The sequence below is a fragment of the Macaca thibetana genome, chromosome 16, assembly GCF_024542745.1.
Source record: "Macaca thibetana thibetana isolate TM-01 chromosome 16, ASM2454274v1, whole genome shotgun sequence".
NCBI lineage: Eukaryota > Metazoa > Chordata > Mammalia > Primates > Cercopithecidae > Macaca > Macaca thibetana.
Window position 1 is genome coordinate 52,376,224 of NC_065593.1, and position 17,511 is coordinate 52,393,734.

Here is a 17,511-nt window from a genome sequence, read left to right on the forward strand (position 1 = left end):
TAGTGAGACCCCACCTCTATGAAAAATAAAAAATGAGCTGGCCATGATACTACCTGCTACTTGGGAGGCTGAGGTGGGAGAATCACTTGAGCCCAAAAGGTTGAGGCTGCGGTGTGCTATGATTGCGCCACTGCACTCCAGCCTGGGTGACAGAGTGAGATACTGTCTCATTAAAAAAAAAAAAAAAAAAAAGGGCCGAGTGCAGTGGCTCACACCTGTAATCCCAGTACTTTGAAAAGTCAAGGCAGGCAGGTCACAAGGTCAGGAGATTCAGACCATCCTGGCCAACATGGTGAAACCCCATCTCTACTAAAATACAAAAAATTAACCGGGCATGGTGGTGCGCGCCTGTAGTCCCAGTTACTTGGGAGACTGAGGCAGGGGAATCGCTTGAACCTGGCAGACGGAGATTGCAGTGAGCCGAAATCACGCTGCTGCACTCCAGCCTGGCAACAGAGCAAGACACTGTCTTAAAAAAAAAAAAAAAAAAGTGGCCGGGCACGGTGGCTCAAGCCTGTAATCCCAGCACTTTGGGAGGCCGAGATGGGCGGATCACGAGGTCAGGAGATCGAGACCATCCTGGCTAACACGGTGAAACCCTGTCTCTACTAAAAAATACAAAAAACTAGCCGGGCGAGGTGGCGGGCGCCTGTAGTCCCAGCTACTCGGGAGGCTGAGGCAGGAGAATGGCGTGAACCCGGGAGGCGGAGCTTGCAGTGAGCCGAGATCGCGCCACTGCACTCCAGCCTGGGTGACAGAGCCAGACTCCGTCTCAAAAAAAAAAAAAAAAAAGTTCATTTAAAACAGTTTCAAGTGCCAACTGCTTATAAAAGACTGTGCCAGCCCCAGAATACAATGTAAACAAGATATGGTTTCTCATGGAACTTAAGAGTCTAGAGAACAGAGGCTGGAAAACAGACACTTGCAATATGACCTATAACATGCCATAACATGAAAAAGTATATGATGTTAGAGAACCTCAAAGGAAAGAGACCTAACAGTCTTGGGGAATCAAAAAAGACTTCCTGAAAGAAATGCTGCCTAAAATGAGACCTTCTATGGATACTTGAGGTCACAGGTTTTCCTTCAGCAGATCAGGGAACTCTTCACATTGGGAAAATCACCATAATAATGACTGACATGAAATTAGAACTTTCTCAGTACCAAGTCTGCTCAACATGTTCTCTCATGTCACTTATTTGCTTAAGAACCTGCATGTAGGCCGGGCGCGGTGGCTAAAGCCTGTAATCCCAGCACTTTGGGAGGCCGAGGCGGGTGGATCACGAGGTCAGGAGATCGAGACCATCCTGGCTAACATGGTGAAACCCCGTCTCTACTAAAAATACAAAAAACTACCCGGGCATGGTGGCAGGCGCCTGTAGTCCCAGCTACTCAGAGGCTGAGGCGGGAGAATGGCGTGAACCTGGGAGGTGGAGTTTGTAGTGAGCCGAGATCGCGCCACTGCACTCCAGCCTGGGCGACACAGCGAGACTCCGTCTCAAAAAAAAAAAAAAAAAAAAAGAACCTGCATGGAGGCTAGGGCAGTGGCTCACACCTGTAGGCCCAGCACTTTGGGAGGCCAAGGTGGGAGGACAGTTTGAGGCCAGGAGTTCAAGATAAGCCTGGGCAATAAAGCGAGACCTCATCTCTACAAAAAATCAGCCAAGCATGTTGGTTGTGCGCCTGTAGTCCCCACTACTGGAGAGGCTAAAACAGGAGGATTGCTTGAGTCTGGGAGTTCCAGGCAGCAGCGAGCTAGGATCAGGCCACTGCACTCCAGCCTGGGTGATATAGTAAGATCCTGTCTCTTAAAAATAAAAAAGAAAGAAAATAACCTGCATGGTACACTGCAGTTTCCTGAATGAAACCCACACACCTTAATACACCTTTTTTTTTTTTTCTTTTGAGACGCAGTCTTGCTCTGTCCCCCACGCTGAAGTGCAGTGGCACAATCTTAGCTCACTGCAACATCAGTCTCCCTATTCAAGTGATTCTCATGCCTCGGCCTCCCGAGTAGCTGGGACTACAGGCACCTGCCAGTATGCCTGGTTAATTTTTAGTACAGACAAGGTTTCATCATGTTGGTCAGGCTACTCGGGAGGCTGAGGCAGGAGAATCACTTGAACCCAGGAGGCAGAGGCTGCAGTGAGCCGAGATCATGCCACTGTGCTCCAGCTTGAGATTCTGTCTCAAAAAAAAAAAGAAAGAAAGAAAGAAAGAAAGAAAAGCCTTTCTCATAATGCCCACCTTTGTTGTTATTATCCTCCTCTTCCATGTTCACAATGTACCCCACTTGCGCTCATGCTGTACCTAGTCCTCATCACAGCACTGATAAGTATGCTCTCTGCTATACTACTGGAACCCGTCTATCTCACCTGAACTCCTTCAGGAACATCTTTTTCAGCCCCTAACAAACACCCGAAGCTAATTCCTTCCTTGGGGCCTTTGTACCCGCTATCCTATCTGCCTGAATACACCCCCTTCCCCCAGCACCACTAGATAATTGCAAAGACTCACCCCCTCACTTCGTTTAGGCCTCTACTGAAGTAAATTACCCTTCATCTAGACAAGTAACCCATCACTCTCTTTCCCTTTACTTGGTTTTTATTTATTACTTATACTTAGCACACACAGTTGTCTTCAATCAACATTCCACGTATATAACGGCACCGTGTTGTTTACCGGTTATCCTTACAGCCTGGAATAATATCTAGCACAGGTTAAGTCTAGATAAGCATTTGCTGATAAATACTTATTGAATGAATAACAAAATGAATTAAGCTAAGGCTCATCTGAATTCATTATGGCTGAGAAAAAAGGGGCAGGAGAGCATTTCCTGCCTGAGCACAAAGAAATTTGGGGCTTCCTGAGAAGAGATTGGCTTGGTACCTGTCCCCCGCCCTCAGGGAAAAGCAGTGTGTCTTCCAGCACCACGTGGAAACCGCTCAGCACTTTCTTGCCGTTGCTCCCTTCAGTCTGCAGCTCCGCGGGACGGCAGGAGACCACGGTGGTGGTGAACTGAAGGGAAAGGAATGAGAGAATAAGCCCCAACCCCAGCCCCAGCCCTCTCCACACCGGGACTGAATCCCTCCACGTGGCACCCTCTTCCCCAAACCGCCTTGCCGGCCGGGCAGTCTCAAGTGCCTCGCCCGTGACGCCGTACCTCTCGAGCATAGCTGTCACGCTGACACCGGAACGCCATACCTGCAGGCGCGGAGAGAGGTGCACGCGCAGGGAAGCCTGGGAGCGAACGGAGAGCGACGTGGGACAAACGTCATTAAGGGAGCGTGTCTGCGCAGAAGCAGGAGGGTAAAGAATGGAATGCGGTTTGGATAAATTTACTGAAAACGCGAATTGCATATTTGCTGGGTTGCTTAACGACTGTTCTAAGGCTTTACAAAGGACAAGACCAGGAGGAAAAAAACAAACAAACAAACAAAATAAACGCGGCCCGGACAAGGCACGTGGTTTAGCGAGCCACTTTGGGCCCCAGGGATGTAAGTATTCCCAGCTGCATAGAGGCGGGTACGGGACTGGCATGGTTACTGAGCAGCGCTGCCCAGTAGAAATAGAAAGCAAGGGGCTGGAGGAGGTGGCTCACGCCTGTAATCCCTGCATTTTGGGAGGTCGAGGCGGGTGGATCACCTCAGGCCTGGAGTTCGAAACTAGACTGGCCAACATAGCGAAACCCTGCCTCTCGGCCGGGCATGGTAGCTCACACCTGTAATCCCAGCACTTTGGGAGGCCAAGGCTGCCACCTGAGGTTGGGAGTTCGAGACCGGCCTGACCAACATGGAGAAACCCTGTCTCTACTAAAAATACAAAATTAGCCGGGTGTGGTGGTGCATGCCTGTAATCCCAGCTACTTGGGAAGCCAAGACAGGAGAATCACTTGAACCCAGGAGGCAGAGGTGACGTTGAGCCAAGATCACGCCATTGCACTCCAGCCTGGACAACAAGAGCAAAACTCTGTCTCAAAAAAAAAAAAAAAAAAAAAAAGAAAGAAACCCTTGGCTGGGAACGTTGGCTCACGCCTGTAATCCCAGCATTTTGGGAGGCCAAGGCAGGCGGATCACGAGGTCAGGAGATCGAGACTATCCTGGATAACATGGTGAAACCCCGTCTTTACTAAAAATACAAAAAATTAGCCAGGCGTGGTGGCGGGTGCCTGTAGTCCCAGCTACTCCGGAGGCTGAGGCAGGAGAATGGCGGGAACCTGGGAGGCGGAGCTTGCAGGGAGCTGAGATCGTGCCACTCCATTACAGCCTGGGCAGCAGAGCGAGACTCCGTCTCAACAAAAACAAAAAAAAACCCTGTCTCTACTAAAAATACAAAAATTAGCCGGGCGTGGTGGCGGGCACATGTAATCCCAGATACTCGCGAGGCTGACGCGGGAGAATCGCTGGAACCGGGAGGCGGGGTTGCAGTGAGCAGAGATTGCACCACTGCATTCCAGCCTGAGCGACAGAGCAAGACTCTGTCTCAATTAAAAAAAAAAAAAAAAAAAAAAAAAAAAAAGTAAGGCCGGTCACGGTGGCTCACGCCTGTAATCCCAGCACTTTGGGAGGCCGAGGCAGGCAGATCACGAGGTCAGGAGATTGAGACCATCCTGGCTAACATGGTGAAATCCCGTCTCTACTAAAAATACAAAAAAAATAGCGGGCATGGTGGCGGGCGCCTGTAGTCCCAGCTACTGGGGAGGCTGAGGCAGGAGCATGGCGTGAACCTGGGAGGTGGAGCTTGCAGTGAGTGGAGATCGAGCCACTGCACTCCAGCCTGGGTGACAGAGCGAGACTCCGTCTCAAAAAAAAAAAAAAAAAAGTAAACAATTTGGCCAGCCTGGCCAACATGGTGAAACCCCGTCTCTACTAAAAATACAAAAACATTAGCCAGGCGTGGTGGCACGTGCCTATATAATCCCAGCTACTTGAGAGGCTGAGGCGAGAGAATTACTTTAACCCGAGAGGGGGGAGATTGCAGTGAGCCAAAATCGCGCCACTGCACTCCAGCCTGGCGAATTCAGCGAGACTCCGTCTCAAAAAAAATTAATTTAATTAAAAAAAAAATAGTTTGGGCAGGACACAGTGGCTCACATCTGTAATCCCGGCAGTTTGGGAGGCCAAGGTGCCTGGATCAGATGAGGCCAGAAGTTCGATAGCAGCCTGGCCAACATGGCAAAACCCTGTATCTACTAAAAATACAAAAATTAGCTCAGTGTGGTGGCGGGCGCCTGTAATCCCAGCTACTTAGGAGGCTGAAGCTGGAGAATCGCTTGAACCTGGGAGGCAGAGGTTGCTGTTGGCTGAGATCACCATACTGCACTCCAGCTTGGCTGACAGAGGGAGACTACATCTCAAAAAAAAAAAAAAAAAAAAGCAAATTAAACCAGGTACTAATTTGTATCTTGTCAAATATCTGAAACCTTTTAGAGAATGGAACACTCAATGTTCAAGGGGTGAGAATTGGTACAATTTCATCAAAGAGCAACTTGGTAACAGCTATCAAAATGTTTAAATGTATTTTATCTACTCTTTGACTTAGCAATTCTACTTCTAGAAATGTACCCTACAGATATGCTGGCAAAAATACGTGAAGATCCACATTTTTAAATGTTGATGGCAACATTGTTTGAATATGGTAAAAGACGGTTGGTCAAGTTGGTCATGGTGGCTCATGCCTGTGATCCCAGCACTTTGGGAGGCCAAGGCAGGTGGATCAGGAGTTCTAGACCAGCCTGGCCAACATGGTAAAACCCCGTCTCTACTAAAAATACAAAAATTAGCCGGGCGTGGTGGCAGGCGCCTGTAATCTCAGCTACTAGGGGGACCAAGACAGGAGAATCGTTTGAACCCGGGATGCGGAGGTTGCAGTGAGCCAAGATCGCGCCATCGCACTTCAGCCTGCGGGGGACAAGAGTGAGACTTTGTCTCAAAAAAAAAAGAAAAAGAAAGAAAGAAAATGGTAAAAGACTAACGACCTAAAATGGTAAAAGACTAACAACCTACATGTCCCTCAATAAGGAACCTGTGAAATTATGAAAAATACATTCAATGGAATACCATGTAGCCATGAAAAAAAATGAGTTAGATCTATATGTTCTGAGTTGTAAAGATCTCCCATATATATTAAATGAAAAAGGGCACAGTGCAAGATACGGATGGTATGATTCCAGTTGTGTACACACACAGACACACACATCACATTTGCTAATTATGATTAAGTTTTAATAATATACTGCATATAAATAATACATACTATATATGTTTATGTTCCATGTTATATATTGTTTTGTATATTATATAGTTATACCTTAGAACTATGTAGTATAAAATAAATTATAGGTATTATAGTATTTGTAATGCAGTATGGGGCCAGGGATGGTAGCTCAGGCCTATAATCCCAGCATTTTGGGAGACTGAGGCAGGAGGCTTAAGGCCAGGAGTTCGAGAGCAGCCTGGGCAACATAGCAAGATTATATCTTTACAAAAAATATACAAATATCATATATAACATGTTTTATATATATTATATATAATATATAACATGTTTTTATATATTATGTTATATATATTATATAATATATAACACATATATAATATAACATATATTATATATATAAAACATATAATATATATATGGGGTTTTTTTTTGAGATGGAGTTTCGCTCTTGTTGCCCTGGCTGGAGTGCAATGGCGTGATCTCGGCTCACAGCAACCTCCGCCTCCCAGGTTCAAGCCATTCTCCTGCCTCAGCCTCTGGAGCAGCTGGGATTACAGGCATGAGCCACCATGCCTGGCTAATTTTGTATTTTTAGTAGAGACAGGGTTTCTCCATGTTGGTCAGGCTGGTCTCAAACTCCCAACCTCAGGTGATCCACCCACCTCAGCCTCCCAAAGTGCTGGGATTACAAGCGTGAACCACTGTGCCCAGCCTACAAAAATATTTTTTAACTTAGTCAGGTGCGGTGTAGTCCTAGCTACCCAGGAGGCTGAGGCAGGAGGATTACTTGAGCCCAGGATGTCAAGGCTCCAGTGAATAATGAATGTACCACTGTATTCCAGCCTGGGCAAGAAAGCAAGACTTTATCTCAAACATAAATAAATAAAGTTTACTTTTAAAGTAAATCCTAATAGTTTACCATGAGTTCAAGAGCAAAGTCTGTAGGCAATGCATTTATTTTGTTTAAGTTATAGTCAGTTGTACATATTAGGCACTCAAAAAATATTTATGGACAAATGGAATAGCTATTGAATGGACAAATAAACATAGACATTAACCAGAGTAACAATCAGTTTTAAAAGTATAAAGAGGGCCGGGTGTGGTGGCTCACACATGTAATCCTAGCACTTTGGGAGGCTGAGGTGGGAGGATCACTTGAGGTCAGGAGTTCAAGACCAGCCTGGCCAACATGGTGAAACCCCATCTCAGGTGAAAAATACAAAAATTAGCTGAGTCTGGTGGTGCACGTCTGTAGTCCCAGCTACTTGGGAGGCTGAGGCAATTGCTTGAATCCGGAAGGCGGAGGTTGCAGTGAGCTGAGATCATGCCGCTGCACTCCAGCCTGGGCAACAGAGCAAGACTCCATCTTGGGGGAAAAAAAAAAGTATAAAGAGATTTCTAGAGTGTGCAGGAAGCTGAAGTGGCTGGTTCTAGAGATGACAGAATTAGCTGTAAGAAATCAGAGCACAAATTTGGGCAAGAGGAACCACCCTAGCTTGGTTACTAGAGGGAGAAGAGGCTTGCCACCAGGAGGAGTAAGTACAATAAGGAAACAGACAGAGAACAGTTCCTAGAGATTTATTATAATCTGTTTCTTTGGCTTTTTGCTTTCCCCATATGCACACATAATAGAGATTTCTATAATCTCCATTCTTCTTCGGCTTTTGTTTTGCCACATACACACACATACTCAAATAATCAAGTGGCCTAAACACAGAGATTATAAACCAATCAGTAAGAAATCCGAAGCCCTACCAGTCTACCCCTCCCTGACCCTGCATCTGATGTGAGGCCATAGTCAAGTGCCTAGAAGGAAGACAAGCTTGAAGGACGACCCTTAATAAAGAGCTTCTAGGAAAGTTCAGAGGTGTCAGAGGAACTTGGTGCACAGCCAAAGCGCTGACAAAGGCCTAGGCGCTAGCTTTCCAGAACAACTGGAAAATAGCCACAGCCGCCTTCCCTTCCCAGCTTTGCTGTAGTAGAAAGTTAATTACTTGTTGCGTCTTCTTTCTCTTTTTCTTTCCTTTTTTTTTCTCTTTTTTTTTTTTATTTAGTATTTTTTTCTTTCGTCCACACTGTCAGAATCATCCTAGAGGAAAAAAAAAAAAAAAAGACAAAGCACCTGTAGACCCTGCAAAGCAGGAACATTTGTGTTAACAAATAAACTGCTCCTTCCCTCCTGCTCTCCAAGTTTCTTTTTGTGATTTCCTAAACCACCCAACCTAGGAGGCTAATATGAAGGTTTTAACTTACTTTGGATATTAAGTAAACCAATGCTACTTTGTCTTACATCAATAGTTTCCAGAATTTTTTTTTTTTTTTTTTTTTTTTTTTTTTGAGACAGGGTCTTGCTTCATCACCCAGGCTGCAGTGCAGTGGTGTGATCTCAGCTCACTGCAACCTCTACCCCACAGTCTCAAGTGATCCTCCCACCTCAGCCTCTTGAGTAGCTGGGGTTATACGCTACCATGCCTGGCTAATTTTTGTATTTTTGGTAGAGACAGGGTTTTGCCCGATTGCCCAGGCTGGTCTCAAACTGCTGAGCACAATCAATCCACCTGCCTTGGCCTCCCAAAGTGCTGGGATTACAGGCGTGAGCCACCACACCCACCCTAGTTTCAGAATTTTAATTAATGCTATTGCTCCTTACAGCTGTAAAGATGCTCGGCAGGGCCAGGTCTTCTCTAGGATGGAGAAACAGCGGGGGAGATGGAAAGCAGGAGGGTCTTGCTAGGGTTTTCTAAAGTCTGGAGAAGAATATTAGCCTTCTTGGGCCAGGCACGGTGGCTCACACCAGCACTTTGGGAGGCCAAGGAGGGTGGATCACCTGAGGTCAGGAGTTCAAGACCAGTCTGGCCAACATGGCAAAACCCTGTCTCTACTAAAAATACAAAAATTAGCCAGGCGTGGTGGCGGGCGCCTATATTCCCAGCTACTCAGGAGTCTGAGGCAGGAGAATCGCTTGAACCCAAGAGGCAGAGGTTGCAGTGAGCTGAGATCAGGCCACTGCACTTCAGCCTGGGCAACAGAGCGAAACTCCTCCCCCACGCCCCCCCAAAAAGAATATTAGCCCTCTTGAGTCAAATTCAAATTTGGTTAACAGGCACTGAGAACTACTGTGTGCTAGGAACTGGGATAGGAGCTCTCTGGTGGGTTAATTTTAAGGGCTACAAAGAAACTGAAGGGTTGAGGGGAAGGCTTTACTTACGTCCAAATCATCCATGGCAGGTGGAGGTCTCTTGGTGCTGACCTTCTGCAAAAGCTAGTGGGAAGAAAAAATAACCATAAGGGAGGAGGGAGTGAGGGAAGAACAATCTGCACACTGATGGGCCATAGAAGAATGGCTGCAGCCAGACCGGTCAGGCAACTGCTCCCATCTTTAAAACATCACTGGAATGAATTTGAGAAAAGTAAATTGATCCCCTTCTTAAAAAAATTTAAACACAAAGACACACACACAGCATCCTCCTTACAAATCCATCCTCCTTACAAGATTGGAATCGGCTAGTGTTTTTATAACTGAAACCAAATAATATAACGATACAGTGTGTGATTTATTGGGAGCCAATGATTTATGATGTGAATTTTTATACTGCTAGTTTTAACTTCGCACGAAGTTGTCTGGCTCAAGAACACACACACACACACGCACGCGCAGGCCAGGTTTGGTGGCTCACATTTGTAATCTCAGTACTTTGGGAGGCTTGAGGCTAGGAGTTCCAGACCAGGCTGGCCAACATGACGAAACCCCATCTCTACCAAAAAGACAAAAAAAAATTAGCCAGGGGTGGTGGCGCATGCCTGTAATCCCAGCCACTCAGGTGGCCGAGGCACAAGAATCACTTGAACCTGGGAAGTGGAGGTTGCAGAGAGCTACTGCACTCCTGCGTGGGAGACAGAGCAAGACTCCGTCTCGAAAAGAAAACCACACACACAGGACAGGCACAGTGGCTCTCGCCTGTAATCCCATCACTTGGGAGGTTGAGGCAGGTGGATCACCTGAGGTCAGGAGTTCGAGACCAGCCTGGCCAACACGGTGAAACTCGGTCTCTACTAAAAAAACACAAAAATTAGCCAGACGTGGTGGTGGGCACCTGTAATCCCAGCTACTCAGGAGGCTGAGGCAAAATTGCTTGAACCCAGAGGCAGAGGTTGCAATGAGCTGAGATCGTGCCATTGCACTCCAGCCTGGGCGACAGAAAACCACACACACACACACACACACACACACACACACAGAGAAAATAGGAGAACAAGAATTACAGAAAAGTGGAAAAAGCTTTTGTCAAACTTCTTCAGAATACAGGCTCCACACTGAATAAGTGAATCAATGTGTATATAATTTCAATAATATTCTTTCCTCTCATCCCTATTAAATAAACATTGTACAAAATAGGTAAAGAACATCAGCATCAATGCGTAACCTGCCTAGAGAGCTTGCATATCTCTGCATGGCCCCAGTGACAATCCTCCAGAGACGTGTGTGCACAGAAACACAAAGAATGATCAAGTGAGCAGAACACAGCAGGTACTCTCTCTTACCTCTGCATAATGTTCCACCTGAGCCAGCTCCACCTCTTCATCCCCTTCCCAGTCTCTCCAGTTATCAAAGTCCACAGACAGCCACACTGGCTGCAAGAAGAAGCGCCAAGAGTCACAGGCCCGGAGGGCAGGAGCAGGAGTGTGTGGGAGAGTGTGAGCATATGCATGGGAGCACACTTGGGGAAAAGAGGGTCGGTAGGTCCATAGTCTTCCCAACTGCACCCCTTTGACCAGCCCCCTTCAGGTTCCCATGTCATCATCATCATTCACAAAGATTTACCATGAACCTGCTAATCTACACACAAAGCTAGGCATGATAGGGTCTGAAAATCTCAGAAGTCCTACCCTCCAGCCAGGCATGGTGGCTCATGCCTATAATCTCAGCACTTTGGAAGGCCAAGGCAGGAGGATCACAAGGTCAGGAGATCGAGACCATCCTGGCTAACACGGTGAAACCCCGTCTCTACTAAAAATGCAAAAAAAAAATTAGCCGGGCGAGGCGGCGGGCGCCTGTAGTCCCAGCTACTCGGGAGGCTGAGGCAGGAGAATGGCGTGAACCCGGGAGGCGGAGCTTGCAGTGAGCCGAGATCGCGCCATTGCACTCCAGCCTGGGCGACATAGCGAGACTCTGTCTCAAAAAAAAATAAAAAAAATAAAAAATAAAAAAAATAAAAAAAAAAGAAGAAGGCTGGGCATGGTGGCTCACGCCTGTAATCCCAGCACTCTGAGAGGCCGAGACAGGTGGATCATGAGGTCAAGAGTTCAAGACCAGCCTGGCCAACATGGTGAAACCCCATCTCCCTATTAAAAATGCAAAAATTAGCCGGGTGTGGTAGTGGGTGCCTGTAATCCCAGCTACTCGGGAGGCTGAGGCAGGAGAATTGCTGGAACCCGGGAGGTGGAGGTTGTAGTGAGCTGAGATCGCGCCATAGCACTCCAGTCTGGGTGACAGAGCAAGACTCCGTCTTTAAAAAAAAAAAAAAAAAGAAGGAGAAGAACTCCTACCCTCCAGGAGCCAATTGACTCAAGAGACAATACATCTAGAAAGATAATTGTATCATAAAGCAACATAGGAGTCAACCAACAAGACAGACATGCTGCAGCCGGGCGCAGTGGTTCACACCTGTAATCCCAGCACTTTGCAGGGCCAGGGTGGGTGGATCACCTGAGGTCAGGAGTTCAAGACCAGCCTGGCCAACATGGTAAAACCCCATCTCTACTAAAAATACAAAATTAGCTGGGCATGGTGGCACATGCCTGTAATGCCAGCTACTTGGGAGGCTGAGGCAGGAGAATCACTTGAACCTAGCAGGTGGAAGCTGCAGTGAGCTGAGATCGTACCACTGCACTCCAGCCTGGGCAACAAGAGTAAAACTCTGTCATGAAAAAAAAGAAAAAAGACAAGCTACATTCCATGGAGTCAGAGACAACCCTTCAAGGTCCATTTTCCAAAGTTTCCACATTTATACAGGGAAGAAGTTATTCACTCCTTCATTCAAAAGATATTTATTGGTCAGGTGCAGTGACTAACACCTGTAATCCCAGCATTTTGGGAGGCCGAGGCAGGTGGATCACTTGACATCAGGAGTTTGAGACTAGCCTGGCCAACACGGTGAAACCCCAGGTTGGAGTGCAGTGGCATGATCTCGATTCACTGCAACCTCCACCTTCCGGGTTCCAGTAATTCTCCTGCATTAGCCTCCAGAGTAGCTGGGATTACAGGCACGCGCTACCATGCTTGGCTAACTTTTGTATTTTTAGTAGAGACGGGATTTCACCACGTTGGCCAGGCTGGTGTCAAATTCCTGACCTCGTGATCTGCCCGCCTTGGTCTTCCAAAGTGCTGGGATTACAGGTGTGAGACACCGAACCTGGCCCCCGCCTTTTTTTTTTCCTTTTTTTTGAAACGGAGTCTCACTCTATTGCCCAGGCTGGAGTGCGGTGGTGAGATCTCAGCTCACTGCAACCTATGCCTCCTGGGTTCAAGCAATTATCCCGCCTCAGCCTCTCGAGTAGCTGGGACTACAGGCTTGCACCACCACGTCCGGCTAATTTTTTGTATTTTTAGTAAAGATGGGGTTTCGCCATGTTGGCCAGGCTGGTCTTGAACTCCTGACCTAAAGCAATCCACTCACCTCAGCCTCCCAAAGTGCTGGGATTGTGAGCCACCTCTCCCAGCCTCCCATTTTTCAACAGAAGCTTATAGTCTGGATTTTTACAAGATGCACATTTTTAAATGTTAGCAACTAATAAAAAATTTTTAACGTCAGTAATGAGTCAAAATATTTTCTTTTTTTTTTTTTTTTTGAGATGGAGTCTTGCTCTGTTGCCAGGCTGGAGTGCAGTAGTGCAGTCTCAGCTCACTGCAACCTCCGCCTCCTGGGTTCAAGTGATTCTCCTGCCTCAGCCTCCCAAGTAGCTGGGATTACAGGCACGCGCCATCATGCCCGGCTAATTTTTGTATTTTTAGTAGAGATGGGGTTTCACCACGTTGGCCAGGCTGCTCTTGAACTCCTGACCTCGTGATCTATCCGCCTCGGCCTCCCAAAGTGCTGGAATTATAGGCATGAGCCACCACGCCTGGCCAGCTTTTTTTTTTTTGAGATGAAGTCTCGCTCTGTCACCCTGGCTGGAGTGCAGTGGCATGATCTCAGCTCACTGCAACCTCCACTTCCCAGGTTCAAGTGATTCTCCTGCCTCAGCCTCCTGAATAGCTAGGACTACAGGTGTGTACCACTATGCCCAGCTAATTTTTTGTATTTTTAGTAGAGATGGGGTTTCACTGTGTTGTCTGGGCTGGTCTCGAACTCCTGACCTCTAGCAATCCACCTGCCTCCGCCTCCCAAAGTGCTGGGATTACGGGTGTGAGCTACCACACCTAGCCTTAAAATAATTTTTGTTTTGTTTTGTTTTGTTTTGTTTTGAGACGGAGTCTCGCTCTGTCGCCCAGGCTGGAGTGCAGTGGCGCGATCTCGGCTCACTGCAAGCTCCGCCTCCTGGGTTTACGCCATTCTCCTGCCTCAGCCTCCTGAATAGCTGGGACTACAGGCGCCCGCCACCGCGCCCGGCTAATTTTTTGTATTTTTAGTAGAGACGGGGTTTCACCGTGGTCTCGATCTCCTGACCTTGTGATCCGCCCGCCTCGGCCTCCCAAAGTGCTGGGATTACAGGCGTGAGCCACCCTGCCTAGCCTGTTTTAATCTTTACATTGTCAAAAATTATTTTAGGCCGGGCGCGGTGGCTAAAATAATTTTTGACAATGTAAAGATTAAAACAGGCTAGGCAGGGTGGCTCACGCCTGTAATCCCACCACTTTGGGAGGCCGAGGTGGGTGGATCACGAGGTCAGGAGATCAAGATCATCCTGGCTAACACGGTGAAACCCATCTCTACTAAAAATACAAAAAAATTAGCTGGGCGTGGTGGCAGGCACCCATAGTCCCAGCTACTCAGGAGGCTGAGGCAGGAGAATGGCGTGAACCTGGGAGGCAGAGTTTGCAGTGAGCCGAGATCACGCCACTGCACTCCAGCCTGAGCGACAGAGCGAGACTCCATCTCAAAAAAAAAAAAAAAAAAAAAAGATTAAAACAAATCTGAGAGCCAGATCCAGCTATCAGGCAGTCAGTTTTCAACCTTTAAAGAGGATACATTGGAGGGCCTTAAGTGGGAGAGTGTCAGGGTCAAATGTGTGTTTTAGACAGACCATGCTGGGGGCAACACAGAGGATGGACTGAAAATGAGACTGAAAATACCCGACAAACTTCTCACCGTATGTTGGATGAGGCTTGAACTAGGAAGAAATTAAGTAGTGAATTCATTAATATTTAGGAGTCAGTAAAGCCTGGTTATAAGCCACTAATAGCAATAATAAGATTAATCAGGGGCAGGTATGGTGGCTCATGCCTGTAATCCCAGCACCATGGGAGGCTGAGGCAGGCGGATCACCTGAGGTCTGAAGTTTCAGACCAGCCTAGTCAACATGGCGAAACCTCATCTCTACTAAAAATACAAAAATGGCCAGGCACGGTGGCTCAGGCTTGTAATCCCAGCACTTTGGGAGGCTGAGGCGGGCGGATCACCTGACGTCAGGAGTTCAAGACCAGCCTGGCCAACATGACAAAACCCTGTCTCTACTAAAACTACAAAAATTAGCTGGGCATGGTGGCGGGCACCTGTAATCCTAGCTACTCAGGAGGTTGAGGCAGGAGAATCACTTGAACCCAGGAGACAGAGGTTGCAGTGAGCCGAGTTCTTGCCACTGCACTCTAGCCTGGGTGACAGAGGGAGACTCTGCCTCAAAAAAATACGAAAAATTAGCTGGATGTGGTGGCGCACGCCTGTAATCCCAGCTACTCAGGAGGTTGAGGAAGGAGAATTGCTTGAATCCGGGAAGTGCAGGTTGCAGTGAGCTGAGATGGTGCCACTGCATTCCAGCCTGGGCAACAAGAGAAAAACTCCATCTCAAAAAAAAAAAAAAAGAAAGAAAGAAAGAAAGAATAACACTGATCAATTAATTTCTTTTTTTTTTTTTTTTTTTTGAGATGGAGTCTGGCTCTGTCGCCCAGGCTGGAGTGCAGTGGCCGGATCTCAGCTCACTGCAAGCTCCGCCTCCCGGGTTTACACCATTCTCCTGCCTCAGCCTCCGGAGTAGCTGGGACTACAGGCGCCCGCCACCTCACCCGGCTAGTTTTTTTGTATTTTTTAGTAGAGACGGGGTTTCACCGTGTTCGCCAGGATGGTCTCGATCTCCTGACCTCGTGATCCGCCCGTCTCGGCCTCCCAAAGTGCTGGGATTACAGGCTTGAGCCACCGCGCCCGGCTGATCAATTAATTTCTACAGTGGAAACTACTTCTGGGACTGGAATATAAAAAAACAAGAATTGGCTGAGGCCGGGTGCCATGGCTCATGGCTGTAATCCCAGCACTTTGGGAGGCCGAGGCAGGCGGATCAACTGGTCAGGAGTTTGAGACCAGCCTGGCCAACATGTTGAAACCCCGTCTCTACTAAAAATAGAAAATTAGCCGGGTGTGGTGGCACATGCCTGTAATCACAACTACTCGGGAGACTGAGGCAGGAGAATCTCTTGAACCTGGGAGGTGGAGGTGTAGTGAGCCGAGATCATGCCATTGCACTCTAGCCTGGGCAACAAGAGCGAAACTCTGTCTCAAAAATAAAAAAATAAAATAAAAATAAATGAGAGAGACTAATACAGTTGGGAAAAAAAAGATTAGGCAGGACTTGGTGAGTGATTGAATGTTGGCTGGAAAGGAGGCAAGGACGATCCCAGCTCTAACCTGGGTGCATGGAGAGAAGGAGCAGGCCACTTTCCATACACCTACCTTGATATCCTCCTTGGTAAGCCGGGGCCAGGCCACCTTTTCCTTCCATTTCCTCACAAAGCAAGTAATAGAGCGGGAAGAGCGCTTATCCTGGGAGTCCTGCCAGATAGAGAGCCTCATTCTTAGGGTCTGGGGTTTAGAATTAATCTCCAGTTTCCCTGGGCAGCCCGGTTTCCATCCAGACCTTACTGTCCCATCTCACCCTTACCTTGGAGTTCACTTTGGCATAGAACTCAATCTCATTGTATAACTCCACTCCATCGTCATTCTTGCAGCTGAGGAGACAATGAAGCTGAGGAGATGCTGAATACTCTGTGTGGGGACATTAGGAGAAGAGGGAGGTTCCCGGGAAGCCAGGCCCTCAGAGGGGAGGGCCACTACCTGAACACAATGCGGTGATCCTCAATAAGCACGTGGACATCGGTGCTGTCCTCAACACAAAACTCCATGAACACATACTTGGGCCTGTCATACCACAGGGTCCGGGCGTGCTGCCTAAAGAGAAGTTGAGTTGGGGCTTCATAGGGGTGGGAGAGGGAAGACTGAGGGCATTTGCGAAAGATGGAAGCAGGAGACTACCCGGGGATGTTTGATGCCACAGTTTTTTCAAAGTGGAGCTAAATGAGACAGAAGGGGTGAAAGGGAAGGGAATGACAGGAGTGGGTGGGTGTGGTGAGTGTGAACCTGGGAAGAATAGAACGTGCCAGACTAGGAAAGTAGGAGGTCAGGGAGAACATTCAGGTCACACCTTCCTTCACCCCACAGTTACAGAGACCAGGGGTCTGGGGATCCCATGGGGCCTCACAGAACCTGGAGCGCCCAGAAGACCTGGAGCAGGGAATCTCCAGGGAAAAGGGCCAGGGGGAGCACCGGAGCCGGAAACACTCACCGTGCCATTGCGGCTCCCGCTCCAGGGTGGCATTTAGAGTTCCAGGCAGGGGCCGCTATCTTTAGATCCTGGGGACGCCCCCAGCAGCTGCCTCCCCTTATATGGTCGGGAAAACAGTTGAGAGGAACAGAGAACATGACCTGGCAGCCAAGGGATCTGCACTCTGGAGATACTCTGGGAGAGCTTAATCCTTGCAGCCCTTCACCCTGGGGTCTTCAGAAACGCACAGACTAGGAATAGACAATCCATCTGCTGGAACCAGGGCAAAGGCTGCCCTAGACGCTACACGCAGGGAATGACTTTTCCCCGGTATCATTCACCTGTTTCTCCAAAGCTGTGTGCTCAGTGTCTGATTCACAATAGGTGCTCAATAACACATTATTGTCCTGAATTAAAGCCCCTGGGAAAGGGCACCCTCGGGGACTTCGGAACTTCAGGCTCCGCCCACCACTCCTCTGGGGTTCAGGCCAACACGCCGTTGCCATAGCAGCAGGGGGGGCGCGGCTGACGTGCTGCGGGGTT

General features: G+C 48.0%; 3 protein-coding genes across 7 annotated transcripts in view; 1 reads left to right on the forward strand and 2 right to left on the reverse strand.

Annotated features, from left to right (window-relative positions):
- Positions 1–17,511, forward strand: part of RPL27 (ribosomal protein L27) — a 67,626-nt gene that overhangs the window by 25,845 nt on the left and 24,270 nt on the right. The window contains exon 1 of one of the 5 annotated variants that reach the window (XM_050762974.1): positions 4,962–4,971. The exons of 3 other annotated variants lie outside the window; for them this stretch is intronic. The gene's annotated coding sequence lies outside the window, so the exon portion shown is untranslated. Of the gene's footprint in view, positions 1–4,961; positions 4,972–17,478; positions 17,489–17,511 lie in introns of those variants that run through there. One more of the 5 variants, XM_050762975.1, reaches the window with a different exon arrangement.
- Positions 1–17,511, reverse strand: part of AARSD1 (alanyl-tRNA synthetase domain containing 1) — a 76,170-nt gene that overhangs the window by 11,388 nt on the left and 47,271 nt on the right. The window contains exons 2-3 of the mRNA XM_050762782.1: positions 3,164–3,218; positions 2,890–3,018 (exon numbers count right to left, since the gene is read on the reverse strand). Of these exons, the coding sequence (XP_050618739.1) occupies positions 2,890–3,018; positions 3,164–3,202 (168 nt within the window). The 5' untranslated portion in view covers positions 3,203–3,218. The remainder of the gene's footprint in view (positions 1–2,889; positions 3,019–3,163; positions 3,219–17,511) is intronic.
- Positions 7,145–17,466, reverse strand: PTGES3L (prostaglandin E synthase 3 like). Its single transcript, XM_050762928.1, has 8 exons — positions 16,990–17,466; positions 16,482–16,595; positions 16,309–16,375; positions 16,101–16,199; positions 10,762–10,851; positions 9,428–9,481; positions 8,287–8,308; positions 7,145–8,219 (listed from the first exon to the last, which is right to left on the reverse strand). Exons 1-8 carry the CDS (start codon positions 17,124–17,126, stop codon positions 8,206–8,208), a joined length of 597 nt encoding a protein of 198 aa, XP_050618885.1. The 5' UTR covers positions 17,127–17,466; the 3' UTR covers positions 7,145–8,205.